We start from the raw sequence: 15,426 nt of genomic DNA, 5'->3' as shown, positions 1-15,426 counted from the left end.
AAATGGTTTTCCACCCCCTCACTTTCAATCTGGGGGTCTCTTTGTATCTAAAATGAGTCTCTTGCAGACAGCATATCGATGGGTCTTGTTTTTTTATCCAATCTGATACCCTGTGTCTTTTGATTGGGGCATTTAGCCCATTTACATTCAGGGTAACTATTGAAAGATATGAATTTTGTGCCATTGTATTGTCTGTAAGGTGACTGTTACTGTATATTGTCTGTGTTCCTTTCTGGTCTGTGTTACTTTTAGGCTCTCTTTTTGCTCAGAGGACCCCTTTCAATATTTTTTGTAGGGCTGGTTTGATGTTCACAAATTTTTTTAGTTTTTGTTTGTCCTGGAAGCTTTTTATCTCTCCTTCTATTTTCAATGACAATCTAGCTGGATATAGTATTCTTGGCTGCATATTTTTCTCATTTAGTGCTCTGAATATATCATGCCAGTCCTCTGGCCTGCCAGGTCTCTGTGGATAGGTCTGTTGCCAATCTAATGTTTCTACCATTGTAGGTTACAGATCTCTTGTCCCGAGCTGCTTTCAGGATTTTCTCTTTGTCTCTGAGACTTGTAAGTTTTACTATTAGATGTCAGGGTATTGACCTATTTTTATTGATTTTGAGGGGGGTTCTCTGTGCCTCCTGGATTTTGATGCCTGTTTCCTTCCCCAAATTAGGGAAGTTCTCTGCTATAATTTGCTCCAATATACCTTCCTCCCCCCTCTCTCTTTCTTCTTCTTCTGGGATCACAGTTATTCTAATATTGTTTTGTCTTACAGTATCACTTATCTCTCAAATTCTACCCTCATGATCCAGTAGTTGTTTATCTCTCTTTTTATCAGTTTCTTTATTTTCCATCATTTGGTCTTCTATATCACTGATTCTCTCTTCTGCCTCATTTATCCTAGCAGTTAGAGCCTCCATTTTTGATTGCACCTCATTAATAGCCTTTTTGATTTCAACTTGGTTAGATTTTAGTTCTTTTATTTCTCCAGAAAGGGTTTCTCTAGTATCTTCCATGCTTTTTTCAAGCCCATCTTTAAAATCGTCATTCTGAACTCTAGTTCCAACATCTTACTGATGTCTGTATTGATTAGGTCTCTGGTAGTTGGTACTGCCTCTCGTTCTTTTTTTTTTTTTTTTAAAGATTTTATTTATTTTTCTGACAGAGAGAGACACAGTGAGAGAGGGAACACAAACAGGGGGAGGGGGAGAGGGAGAAGCAGGCTTCCCCTTGAGCAGGGAGCCCAATGCAGGGCTCAATCCCAGGACCCTGGGATCATGACCTGAGCTGAAGGCAGACACTTAATGACTGAGGCACCCAGGCGCCCCTCTTGTTCTTTTTTTTGAGGTGATTTTTTCTGTCTTGTCATTTTGTCCAGAGGACAATAGATGAATGAGAGAACAAAATACTAACAGGGTAACAATGACCCCACTAAACAAATCAGAAGAGACCTGAAACTGGGGGAAAAGAAAGGGAAAGAAATAAAAAAGAAAAAAAAAAGATTAAAAAAATAAAAAGAATATGATCAAACATGATCAGGCTGGTGCCTAGATCAGTTCCACACACTAGACTTTGGGCGTATTTTGGTCTGTTAGAAGTGCCTTCCTAAATTTTAAAGAAAGAAAATCTTATATATGTCCAAAAATAAGGGCAAATACAATGAAGGGATGGAATATGAGTGTAAAGATGAAAATTATAGAAGATTTTATAAAAGGAATTGATAAGAACTTGGTTGAGGGACCCCTGGGTGGCTCAGTCGGTTAAGCGTCTGCCTTCAGCTCAGGTCATGATCCCAGGGTCCTGGGATGGAGTCCCACATCGGGCTCCCTGCTCAGCGGGAGGCCTGCTTCTCCCTCTGCCTGCCGCTCCCCCGCTTGTGCTCTCACACTCTCTCTCTCTCTGGCAAATAAATAAATACAATCTTAAAAAAAAAAAAGAAGTTGGTTGAAAAAGAAAGAAGAGGAATTAAAAAAAAAAGGGGAGAGAATGTGATCAGGCAGGAGAGTAGAACAAAGCCATACACTGGAGATTTAGGGTATATTTTGGTCTGTTAGAAGAAACTGTATCCCAAAATTTTAAAGAGGGAACAACTTATATATTTATACGAGAAATAAGGTTAACTACTATGAAGGGATAGAATATGACTCTAAAAGTGAAAAATAAAAAAGATTTTTAAAAAAGGGATTGATAAGATGTTGGTTGAAAAAGGGAAAAAGAAAAATTCAAAAAAAGAAAAAAGAAAAAAAAATTAACTTTGAAAAACTAAAGAATCATGGGGGAAAAGCCATGAATTCTATGTGCAGTATTCCCCTAGCTCTGGAGTTCTGCCGTTCTCATTGGTGGGTAAACTTGGTCTTGGCTGGCTGTTCTTGCTGATCTTCTGGGGGAGGGGCCTATTGCCGTGGTTTCCAAATGTCTTTGCTGGAGGTGGAATTGCCCCACCCTTGCCGGGTCAGGGCTAAGTAATCTGCTCCCATTTGCTCTTGAGAGCTTTTGTTCCCTGCAAGCTTTCTGTACAGCTTTGGAGGCCGAGAGTGAAATGGTGGCCTCCCAATCTCCACCCTGGAGGAGCCAAGAACTCGGGGCTCCACTCCTCAGTGCGCCCCCAGAGAAAAGCAGTCAGTCACTCCCGTCTCCCTGGTCTCTGGCCGCACTCTGCGCTCACCCGGCCTGTGACGGATCGTTTCTATCTCTGGCACCCAACCCTGTGTGGAGTCTCCAAACCCAGCAGATCCTTGTGGTGCGCTCCACGCCACTCCTCCTGGGGGAGGAAGGGGAGTGTCCCCGGATCTGGCGCTTGTTGTGTCCCTGCTGGAGGAACAGTGGCCCAACTGTGCCGTGGATCACAGTTTATGGCAACCCCGAGCTGAGAGCCCACTCCTGGGCTCCGTCTCTGCAGCCGGCTTCCCCGCTCCGATACCGAGTCTGCCGCACTCAGGCACCCCCAGTCTTTCTGTGACCCCAAGGGTCCTGAGACCACACTGTCCCAGAGAGGGTTCCACCCCCCGTTTAGCCACTGGAGCGACGTCCCTCAGCGGAGCCAACTTCTAAAAGTTCCGATTTTGTGCTCTGCTGCTCTATCACTTGCCACAAGCAGCCGACGGAGGCCCCCTCCCCCGTCGTCTGTCCTCCCGAATGTCGCCTTGGGTTTACTTCTCTGCACGTCCTACCTTCCAGAAAGTGGTCACTTTTCTGTTCAGAGAGTTGTTGCTATTCTTTTCTCAATCTCCTGTTGAGTTCGTAGGTGTTCAGAATGGTTTGATCCCTATCTAGCTGAATTCCTGGGACCAGATGAAATTTAGGTCTCCTACTCCCCCACCATCTTGCCCCTCCCCCCTCAGAAAAATACTGAATTTTTTTTAATGTAGATTGAATTGCCCTTGTCCCACTCTGGTCCTAAAACTGGAAGGAGCTTGTAACACTAGAACGTCTTGAGGAGGAACATTGGACATGCCCCTTTATTAGCAGAAATAGTATCGGCCCTGTAGGAGTGGGGCAGTAAATGGTTGGGAAGGGGGTTTGGATCTGGCTACAGTGGGGAAAAAAACTGGTAGTATAACTGGAAAGATGATAATAACTATACAAGTCTAGATATTTCAATTTGAAGATGAGAAGAGAGAGTATCAATCAAAAATAATACTGAAGTCCCATATTAAGATTTAAAACATTGAATGGGCTCTAAAGTATGGAGATGACTGTCAGTAAAAATATGCCCAGGGGATCTCTGGAGAAAGTGAGAATCAAGACAAAAGAAGAGAAAAAAAATGTCCTTAAGCTGAAAAATTTAAGAGCCTCACTAGGTGATTTTAGGATGCCAAAAGGACTATTCACCAAGGATACAACCTGTTAACTTAATATTTAATGGAATAAGCTGGGCTTTTCTTAGAAAAAAAAGCATCTAAGAAAATTTCAATTGTTGTTCACTGTAAAATAGTCTTTAACTGCAGACAGGATTATAGACCTGGGAGTGAAAAGTAAAAAGCAAGGTGAGAAACATAAGGATCAGAAGTATTGTATGAGAGCAGGAGTCAGGTGAATTGGTTTGTCCAAACTGTTGAATGAAAAAGGAGAACATTTCAAAGCAGGCTTGTGAAATGGCCAGCTGGGATAATGCCCAATGGATGGTCAGAGCATGGATGCATCGCAGAGAAAGAGTAAGAAATGGGGAAGACTTAAGAGCAATTTACCATTGTAAATGGCATAACTTTTAGTACAGTTAACCCTAGAGCCAGATTATAGTAATATTGAAAAAATCTATTTTTTTAATGTATTAGAGATCTTCAAAAAGGTCTATCAGCAAAGTGTTACAACATTTAAATCTAATATTCTATATTCTGTATGGCTACCAATGGAAATATTCACAAATATTATGCATAAATAAATGATACCATCAATAAATGCTTGATAATGATACTTGTATATGTATTTTTCAAGGAGTGAATGACAAAGCAGGCATATTAAAGGCTGAACAACTAGATTTCTTTGAAGTTCAATCCTTTGAAAAATGCTGGTAGAAACAAGCAGTTCTGGTTCAAAGGAACATATGCTCTGGTATTTTTAAGTAACATTTTAACTGGAAAACAGAACGGTTGTTTGAAAAACACAGTTGGGCACAGTGATGGAGGTGGGTGGATAATATCTATTCAAACAAACATTTGAACATTTTAGACCTTTTTTGAAAGAGTTTAGGGTAGTTAGATTTGGCATATAAGTATCATTCTGATTTTCACCTTGGCTTCTCCAAACAGAATTGACAATATAGCAGCCTTGCAGTTTAGAAGAAATCCACCAGAAGAAATCTGTCAGCTACTTCTCTAGGAAGAATTACATAAGTAATAAAATGAATAAAGTCAACTTTTCTTATGACTGACTGTATTGTTACTGACCCTGGTATATGACTTTGCTTTCGTTACTCTTTGTGAAGTACATGCAAGCTCTTGTTGTTAAAAAAAAAAAAAAATGCTAATCTTGAATTTTATGATTTTTGTGTAAATTTGCAAGCTTTATCTCTCCCTAGATAAGTTAATACAATACAAATACATTTTTCACCAGGCTGATTTCTAGGCTGGTAGGTCCGTAGTTTATCAGTGTTGCCTTCTCCTATCTCCTCTTTGCTTCCTCTCTTGCAGCCTCCCTCCAGCAGCTAGCCCTGATGCCTTATTCTGCATCCTGGCAGTGCAGGACTCCGCTACCATGTTTCCCTAAGCTTGTTCTGTAGAGCACAGCCCAAGCTGTCAGATCCATAGTCTCTAAACTGGTTTTGACTGAGTACCCTAAAAGAAAGAATTTTGAGCACACCCTCAATATCTTCATAAATTACATGCATATACTCATTAAGAATACAATATAACATACTGAAACAGAAAGATTTCAATAGATGAGATAAAGATGAAGTAAATAATATTTTAAATAAATGTAAAGTGTATTAATAATAATACAAAATACATTTTCTCTAAAATGTTACTGTTCATAAAGCTTTTTAGAGAGAACAATAATTAAATGTGTCTCAGTATTTTTTAAATCTTGGTTTAATATTTTGTGAAACAGCAACACAGATGTCTGCTTTTTTTTTTTTTTAAAGATTTATTTATTTATTTGAGAGAGAGGAGAGCACAAAAGCAAGCTGGAGAAGCGGCAGAGGGAGAGGGAGAGAGAGAATCCTGAAGCAGACTTCGTGCTAAGCAGGGAGCCCACCGTGGGGCTGATCCCAGGATCCTGAGGTCATGACCTGAGCCAAAACCAAGAGTTGGACGCTTAACTGACTGAGCCACCCAGGCGCCCCCAGATGTCTACTTTTACATTCAGTTTATTTAGAGGTTCTCTGAAAAGAGCTCACAAAGATATACGGATTTAAATGGAAGAACTGTTTCTTAGATGGGTTACTAAATCACAATACTTATTTTTCAGTACCACTTGCTATGTAAAGGTTTTGGTTAATATCTAATGAATACATTTCCAATTTGCCTGTTACTCATTTGTTTCTACACTCTAATGAGAAGGTGTTGTAAATGTTTATATTTTTAACAAATGGCTTCAAATGGCATGGAAATTTTATTTGAAAAATGTTTAACTGGGTTTAAAAAATCCTATGAGATACGAGTTTTTATAGGTTACATGCAGTGTTTTTCATCACAAAAATTACATAAGGAAATATTTTCAAACATCAACATAGCATGCTAGGTGAGGGCATAGACTCAAGCCAGTCTACTAAGTTGGAATCCCAACTCCCCTACTCATTGTTTATGTAGCCGTGGGCAAGTTACTTAGTCTGTTGTGCCTCAGTTTTCTGTCCTGTGAATTAGAATGGTAATAGAACCTACTCATCAAGGCCATTATGAAAATTAAATAACTCAATAAAGTACTTAATATAATATCTGACATATAGCAAGTATACTTAAATATGTAAAGGATTAAGGCGAGAATTCTGATGCCCTGCTGTTAGAAGAGTGTAAACATTAAAATTACTTTTAATGTCAGTTGGGTATTATCTACCAAAGTTGGACATACACATACCCTGTGACCTAGCATACCCACAAATATATTTAACAAGAGTGGTCCTCGAGGCTTTGTTTGTAATAGGAAAAAACTACAAATAACCCACATGTTCATCTACAATGGGATGGATAAGTAAATGGCTTTGTATATATCGACTGGATGCTATTCAGCAATACAAACGAACGAGAAGAATAAACCACAGCTACATTCACATGAATGAATTTGACAAATGATTACCATAAGAACAAAGATATAAAAATGTATATATAGTGTGATGGTACTTTAAAAAGTTCAAAAAGAAGCAAAACAAAAATGTTTGCTTAAGAATGCACAGATAGTAAAATTATATAGAAAATAAATAATCATCACAAAAGTCAGGCTCATAATTCTCTCTTAAAAAAAGAAGAGGACTGTAACTGAGGAGGGGCACCAGGGTTGTGCACACGTGTGTGTGTGCGTGTGAGCACGTGTGCCTGCACCCTGCATGAATGCTGATGGTACCTTATTTTCTGATTTGGGAGCTGTTTAGGAATGTTTACTTTACAATTATTAACTTATGATAAGTTTTATGCACTTTTCTGTGTATATGTGTTATATTTCACAATGAAGAAATTTTTAAAAACTCTACACAAGTCTTGTTTGCACAAAATTAACTGCATTGTTAACATCTTATAGTACTGTGTATTCTGGCCCCAACTTCTTTGCTGGAATAACTGTCTGTAAGATGTACCATGAATGAGTTTCACGTGGTTGTGCTCACTGTAACCTTAGCTTGGAATCCTCCCTTTTATTTTTTCTTTAATAAAAAGTTTTTGTTAAAACAACTAACCAATCAGTGATTACACTTACACAAGTTTTGCATAAAACATAGTTTTTATTTTTAAAAATTCAGGTATTACTTAAAATACCATTTAAAGAAGTAGCAGAGAAAGATTATCTTCTCTACTATAGCTTTCCTTTAGTGGCTTACAAAAAAATGTCATTTTAAAATGTATTTCATTATTGAAACACAGTCTAGTAAATACCACATTGAAACAGAATCTACCATAACAGAATCTATCTACCATAATGTGAGACATATTAAAAACATCTGTGCTTTCAGTTTAACTTTATGGTAAACTTCCCACATTGTGTAACTTGTTCCAATACTCGTGTCTTGGGGTCTTTAGCAGTGTTTTATGTGCATATTCTCAAGGTATTCACTGTCAGAGGAATGCAGTTGTTTTTTTCCATTTGTGTTCCATGTATAATTTTAGACATTTTCATCTTGGCAAGAAGAAAACTGTTTTCCCAATCGTATGCTGCTTTTTGACTTTCAGTGTTAAGAAAGCTCAAAGAGGCTTTTTAGCATTTGTAATATATGAATTTTATTTAAAGTATTGGCTTAAATAGTACATTACTAAATATGCTGGAGATACCGTGGAGTTTTGCCTTCATGCTGGGATACCTAGTTTAAAATGGTTAGCTAATTGTAATCAGTTCAGAATATGATCATCTATTAACTCTGATACACACTTGGGTAAAGTCAGTAAAAGTAGGTGTAAATTCATATTTAAAACAATGTTCTTTCTAGTTTCAATGATTATGGCCACCTTGTCAGATCTGATTAGTCATTAGTTTTTTACTTTGCAATGTAGATTCCAAAGGGCATCAGAAATGTCAGCTCAGCCAATTGTGTTTGCCTGTTCTTGCATTATGAACACTATCTCCATTGGTCCATGCTGTAACAATTAGTTTACTTAAATATCATACATAAATCCACTTAGTTAGATATAGAAATTGCACCATGTGGCAATATGTTGAAAGCGAACAAAGGAGAGAGCCCTGCCTTCCTCTATTATGTGCTGCTGTGCTCCCTCCCTCCCCAGAGCACCCCAGGTGCTTGCCCACTTATGGATCAAGTGGGGTGCTGGTGCCAGTCCTCACATTCAATATGCGTAAAGCTTAATTTCTTCCCCTCTTTTTTGGTAAAAAATATATGTGTTTTTACATAGAAATTCAAATACTTTATTCTAAAATTTCAGGGGTCACATTCTGTATCCCACTTTGGAGACCTTTGCTCTAGATAAGTGTTTTAAAATTTTGTGGTTTTTTTTTTTTAATGTTAGAAATCCCCTCTTTTTTACTGAAAATAAACTTGAAACTAATATATTTTTTAAAAATTAGATGACAATAACACTGGTCTGATTGAGATGGGAGAAGGTGGTGCTCAGATCTCTCTAGGCATCCATCTTTCTCCCCAACCTCCTCAGGTGGAAAACTAGTTTCCTTGAAACACAGTTGGAAAAATCTTATGCCAACCTTAATTCTTCAGATCTACCCTTAGTAACACTTGCTTCCTCTCTAGTCATTAAGAAATCAGCATATTTTTAAAAGGCTGGTATATTAATCATGATCTGGGGATCAGTAATAACTCATTGAGTTAGTTACCTCATACATATCTGATACGCATATGTGGCTACATTTTATCTGGGGATGAGAACATCTATTAGAATGAATATAAAATAGTGGCATTTCAGCTGTGAAAATAGGAAAACTATTGTTTGGGCTAGAGGAACTTGCTTTTGTTTTCCCCAGTGACCTTGAGATTGGAGGACATAATGATAATTGAATTTGTTACACCCTGGTAAAAGTAAATTTTTTATTAAATGCTACTGAGGGAAACCACAAATATATAAACCAAATAAACATTGTAAATAAAAGGAAAATAATTATAAAAAAGTAGTCTTAAGATAATTCTGAAAAGAATCTTTAAGATATCAGGAAATGGACCATCTGTGATCTGTGGTCCAAGATCACAGGTGGAATAGCCAAGATCAGTAACACTAGCTACTGTAATAATTGACCACAAAATGTCTGGCTTAACTCAATAAGGGTCCATTTCCTCACTCATGTCCCAGTACAATGCACGCTGTGAGGCAGCTCTGCTATAACCAGTCCTTCAGGGACCCAGGCCTCCTTGATGCGGCAGACCAACAATTTCAAACACATGGCTTCAACATTGACCTGGCTTCATACAATCACGAGAAAGAGGGATAAAAGAGAGTGGAGAAAGCATACTTTTATTAACTGCTCAGCAGGGAATATATTCTACTGCTAAAAACTAATCATATGGGTCTATCTACATGTAAAAACTTTGGGAAATGTAGTTTAGCTATGGGTCCTGGAAGAGAAGGTGGGTTTGGTGAGCATCTCGCTGAGCTCCATCATATATACAGAGGAATTCCTAATCTATAATTGAGTATCATCAGGTCTGATTTCGGAAATCTCTTGGGAAGTCAGTCTCTTTTTTGCTTGTTGTAATAAGGAGGCATCTGCACTCTAGCACGAATTTCAGCTCTTGCCTTTCCCTGAACAAGCCATGATCTTCCATGTCTCTATACCTTTACATGTGATTTGCATATGATGTCTGTCCATTCTTTCTAAAACTCTTTCCCTTTCCTCCTCCCTCCTCTTCTTCCATATCTAACAATTCCTCCTCATCCTTTAAGACCCAAGACAATGTTCACTTCCTCTATGAACTTCTCTCTGATGACACACAGGCACAGATCTCTTCTTAATGTTCACTTTTATCCTTGTACTTTGTACCTACCTCTGTTACTGAATGTGAGAGCCTGTATTATAATTATTTAAGGAACCAGTATGTTTTCAAAGGATTGGGTGATTAATATTTACAATATAGTGACCATTAATTATAGACTAAGTTTCTCAAGGGTAACACTTGAGTCTTATATATCTTAGTATCTCCCATGCCTGTCGAGCACAGGCCTGGCTCACTTACTCAATAACAGAGAAGAAAAAAATGAATGCTGTCTCTCTTCCTGCCAGTTCCCAATTCCCATCCCCCTTTTTCATATTGTGGCAAAAACATATAAAATGTACCATCTTCACCATTTTTAAGTGTACATTACAGTAGTGTTAACTATATGGATCTTGTTTCAATAGATTTCTAGAACAACTTTATCTTGCAAAACTGAAACTCTACCCATTGAACAACTCTCCATTTCTTCCTACCCCCAGTCCCTGGTAACCACCATTCTTTCTAAGAGTTTGACTAGCTTAAATACCTGATGTAAGTGGAATAATGCAGTATTTGTCTTTTCGTGACTGATTTATTTCACTTAGCATAATGCCCCAAGATTCATTCATGTTGTAACAGATGACAGATTTCCTTCCTTTTCAAGTCCAAATGTTTCATTGTAGGTACATACCACATTTTCTTTATCCATTAATTGTTAGTGTCTTTGTTTTTGACCTGTGGTTACTAGAGGGCACTGACAAGAAAATATATTTTCTATTGACCCAAGAGAAAAGGTGATCCTAAACTCTTAAATATTTCAGGATGGCTTATGTTCTAGAGACTAAAAGAGAAATTATACTTAGTGCAAGGGAAACTAGATTTTTAAAAAAAAATCAGTGACTACAGAATGAATGCCTCTTGTCACACCCTATGAGCATGAGAAACTGTATTATACTGCTTCCAACTGAGCAGCAAGGGCCCATAATAAAAAGCTGTTCACATTCCAAAGGCCTCTTACCCTAGTCTTCTCACTGCCCTACTCAGTACCTCAGTACCTCTTCAGTACCTCATGCCCTCAAAATAGCTCTTTTGAGAAAAGAAATTTTAAAGTAGGGCAAAATAAATAAGGAAAGGGATAAATAAGAACGCTTTCAACACAGAGGACTTGTGAGAATTTTTATGTTTATGGAGAAGCTGAGTCCCACAGTAACCTCTGGCCCTTCTTGGTGTTAGTGGATTCCAGTGTTCATTTGCATTAAGGTAGTCTGAGGCCCTTTAGAGACCTTCATCACCTTTACTTCAGTGCGTTTTCATGAAAGAATCTGAAGTATCCTTGCATTAGCATGATCGTGATTATTTCAGTTGGTCTAAGGAGCTATTATTAAATATGTAGCCATTATGTGTACTGAAAATCTCCAAGTAAACTAGCATCTAGCTTGTAAACACGTTAAACACCTCACACGCAACTTCTTTTTACAACTATGACAGTAAGAACCCCAGCACTTAAAAAAAAACCCTGCAGTTTTTGGTAAAATATGCCAAATATAGCTTGAAATAGTAAATAATCCCTCAAAAGCGATATTAGCAAATTAATTGGTGTGTGAACAAAGAACCCTTTCTGCACCAGCATGAATGCTGCCTTTATTTTTTTTTCTCACAAGTATGATTTTAGAAAACAGCTGTAGTGCATGTTGACAAATGACAAAGCGGCAGACGTGGTAAAACACTTTCCGTCAAGGCCAAGGGGGGAAAAAAATTGGGCTGCCGGAGCGGCCCACGGGCCTGAATGCCTAGCTTCCCTAACCTCCTTTTTCCCCAGTCTTTAGGGAGCGGGGGCCTCACCGCCCCACCCCCCTTTCCCTGGCTCTGGTTACAGCCTTTCGAGTTGAACAAACTTGCTGTAGGCGGATTGGCGATCAGGAGCTCTCAGGCTTGGGCGCTGCATTTATTAATTTATATTCCGCGAGGCCCTGTGCGACTGTTCCTTTGTATTTGGCCGCCGCCGCCAGGCCCGGGGGCCCCAGCGGGGAGCGCGCCCCCGGCGTCCGCTCGACCCCCAAGGCCAGCACGTGCTGCGCCCGCCCGCCAGGCCAGCCAAGGGGGCGGAGGCCCCGGCTTTTCTCCTAAGCCACTCTCGGCCAGAAGGAGGAGCAGCAGCAGCAGGAGGCGACAGCTGCCCTGCCCAGGGAGCGCGGCAGAGAGGGGGCTGCAGCGCCCGGGCGCCTGGCCACTCTTGGCGGCGGCGGCGGCGGCCGGGGAGGCGGGGAGCGGCGGGCCGCTCGGGATGTTCCCGGGCACTTCCTGACTGGTTGGCAGCGCGCACACGGCCCGACTCGCACGTCCCCGGCCCCCTTGTCGCTCGCTCGCTCGCTCGCGCGGGCCCGCTCTGCGTTGGCCGCGCCGCGGTGGAGGCGCGCGAGGGGGACGCGGCCGGGGATGAGCTGATTGCGGGTAAATACGCCGCCGCCTGGCCCCGAGAGGCCGCGAGGAGCCGCTTTTCTCCGAGTCGCCGCCCTGCCCTTGGATTTGAGATCATGTACGTACACGTCGCGGTCCTGCCATTGTCTCTACCCCGGCGCGTGTCGTGCGCCCCAGCGCGAGGGGCTCTTGCTCATCCTCGCCGCGCGCTGCCCCCCGCCCTTCCTGTTCGGATTAAAGTGATCCTCGCGCTGACCACGCGCCTCTTCTCCCCCTGGCCCCCTCTCTGTCGTGTAGGTCCATTCACATCGTGGCGCTGGGGAACGAGGGGGACGCGTTTCACCAGGACAATCGGCCGTCGGGGCTTATCCGCACTTACCTGGGGAGAAGCCCGCTGGTCTCGGGGGACGAAAGCAGCTTGTTGCTGAATGCGACCAGCACGGTCGCACGGCCGGTGTTCACCGAGTATCAGGCCAGCGCGTTTGGAAATGTCAAGCTGGTGGTCCACGACTGTCCCGTCTGGGTAAGGGGTGGCAGCTGCTCTGTGCCGAGGCTAACGGAGCTTTCCTTTCATTGTTTTTTTCCCTCCTCTCCCTTTTTCCCCTTTCATGAATGTGGACCGTCCGGGTCACCTGGGTGGAGTTTTTAAACATTTGGGGGGAAATCTTTGTTTTCCTTTGTTTCATTAGGCAGGGGGCAGCCCGGTCAGAGAACCCTCTTAGAAGGCAAAAAGCCCCAGTGGCAACATGGAGCACTTACTCGCACGCTTCACGACTGTAGGTTGTCCCTTGGTAGCTGGCAGTTGAATGTGACAACCCCAAGGGACGGGGTCACTAAGTTTCACCAGCAGAGAGCAATGTTTTTTCATGCCTACCCTGTGGGTGATAGTGTAATATTAGTGTTCTAAAAATAAAGTCCTCTGAAAGCTCAACACAAGCAAAAATAAATTTCACTGGAACAGTTCAGGAATAGGACCCCTGGAGAGGAGACGAAAAGACAGGGACTGAGAATTAATTTTATTTTATTTTATTTTTTTTTTTTTTTGAGAATTAATTTTAAACCACTCATTTATAACACTATCCACCTTTGAAAATTTTAATTAGTGTTTTTAATTTTAATAATGCAGATACTCTTGATATATTAGCCGTTTATTTTCAGTGACACATAAATCAGAAATAATACTGCTTGGAATTTTCAAAAAGCTTTAAAATTTGCAATAATTAAAAGAAATTGTAATGAAGTCGATAAAATTCTAGTCTGGTTCTTGAGTGCTTAATAAAAGGAGAAAGGAATCTACTCTGACACATAAATATTTTCAGTATGCAATAATATAATAATGTAATATGCAATAACAGTAATTATTTAAATGTTTTCATCTAATCTTATTTGGAAATCTCTGATTCTTTACTGGTATTGGAGTTATAATATGATAACTAAAGCTAAAGATTATATTTTGTAACAGAAGAAAGCTTGGTGTCTGAAAAAGAATACAAATTATCATTATGTGAGATTTTACGTTTAAAGATCAATTTTAAAAAAACTGTATTATGCGCTATAGGGAATTAATACACCTTTCTAAAGGAATGTATGGAATGTACCTAGAAAAATTACTTATGCAAATTATGGGATGAAGAGATCACTAGCTCAAATAAATTTTCAGTTAAAGGATATTTATGTTAATGGGCTAAAATAAATGAAAAACAGGTTTTTTCAATAACCAGGATGATATTAAACTTCCATTTATCACAGTGATGATGCCAGTCATAAGAAGGAACTCACTGGCTGAAGTCCCTGCAAGCAAATGAAACACTTACTTTGGCCATTTCATTGTGAAAGATCGTACAGTTTAAAAACTTAATGGTTTTACACCCAGTTGAACAAATGTTGATTGAATAGAGTAAATAAACGTAGGGAAAATAAAATAAGCTGAATTAGGATGTTAGGATTACTTTTCCTGTTTTTTCTTCGAGCTGTTAACTCTTTCCTGTTTATGTTGTTAACTTGGCAAGTTGGGCCGTGTGCGTGACTCCCAGGTATTGTAGTAAATGAAATCTCCCAAAAGGGTTAAAATAAGCCTCTGTAGTCTAGATTTTTGCTGTATACTGACTGTTGTGCTTTATTGTGCTAACCACCTTTTGTTTGTTTAGACTCTGGTCCTGTTAAAGGCATTGAGTATGGGTACACTTTTTTGGGTTATAATGATCTTCAAGCATAAGGGAATATATTTGTAGAGCGTCTCTTTATAAGGTGCTTTTCTTTTCTTGGTGGTAAGTAAAAGTCCATCAGAGATATTCAAGTTGATTGTATTTATCAGCTGATACTTGACATGTACTGGAACAGAATATTCAGTATAGCAAAGCAGATAGAGCACAGCTTTTGATAGCAAAAGGACCTGATTTCAGATCCCCACATTGCTGTTTAGTGATTTTCCTTGGCGAGTCAACTATCTTCTCTTAGCCCTATTTTTCCCTATGTATAAAATAAGAAGACTGCCTGCCTCCTAAAGACTCCCTGCCCTCCTGGGGCTGTGCGGAAGAGTAAATGAGATAATACATGTAAAGTTCTTAGGATCGAAGCTGACATGTAGTAGGTACTCGAGGTGGTAGCTGCTATAGTAATACAGGGTCTATTGCAATGTTAGTATAGCCATGTATCACTTATACTAAGCAAAAGTAAAGTTTTCCTACACATCATTCAAGACTTGCACAAATACAGTACATTGAGGCAGCAGTGCTGGTACTTAGTAGGTGCTGTATTTGCAGCCCCGCCGTCAAGTAGAATAAAGTTGTTTTGCTGTAAAGTTCTGGATTATTTTTAAAAAGATGAGTTCCATTCTCCCAGTGTGGCTCCAACTCTTGTGTTGCATAACCTCCTAGAGGAAATCCTGGAACTGATTTACAAGGGGAGGGAGAATTTGATTTCCTTCGTATTTCTAGAAACCAGGGGAGCATTTTCTCTTTGACATAGCTTGATTAGAAATGTGGTGTTGTTTCCTT

At 40.0% G+C, this 15,426-nt stretch overlaps 2 protein-coding genes across 3 annotated transcripts in view; one reads left to right on the top strand and one right to left on the bottom strand.

The window, feature by feature from the left end:
* Positions 1-12,950, bottom strand: part of SPATA9 (spermatogenesis associated 9) — a 73,821-nt gene extending 60,871 nt beyond the window's left edge. For both annotated transcript variants that reach the window (XM_081826541.1, XM_081826543.1), the window contains exon 1: positions 12,810-12,950. The gene's annotated coding sequence lies outside the window, so the exon portion shown is untranslated. The remainder of the gene's footprint in view (positions 1-12,809) is intronic.
* RHOBTB3 (Rho related BTB domain containing 3) overlaps positions 12,169-15,426 on the top strand; it is a 55,557-nt gene continuing 52,299 nt past the window's right edge. The window contains exons 1-2 of the mRNA XM_081826539.1: positions 12,169-12,548; positions 12,728-12,953. Coding sequence (XP_081682665.1) covers positions 12,547-12,548; positions 12,728-12,953 — 228 coding nt within the window. The 5' untranslated portion in view covers positions 12,169-12,546. The remainder of the gene's footprint in view (positions 12,549-12,727; positions 12,954-15,426) is intronic.

The sequence above is a fragment of the Leptonychotes weddellii genome, chromosome 7 (assembly GCF_054177405.1).
Source record: "Leptonychotes weddellii isolate Sample4059 chromosome 7, ASM5417740v2, whole genome shotgun sequence".
In the NCBI taxonomy this organism is placed as follows: domain Eukaryota; kingdom Metazoa; phylum Chordata; class Mammalia; order Carnivora; family Phocidae; genus Leptonychotes; species Leptonychotes weddellii.
The sequence above is the reverse complement of the archived record's forward strand: the minus strand, read 5'-3'. Positions and strand labels throughout refer to the sequence as shown.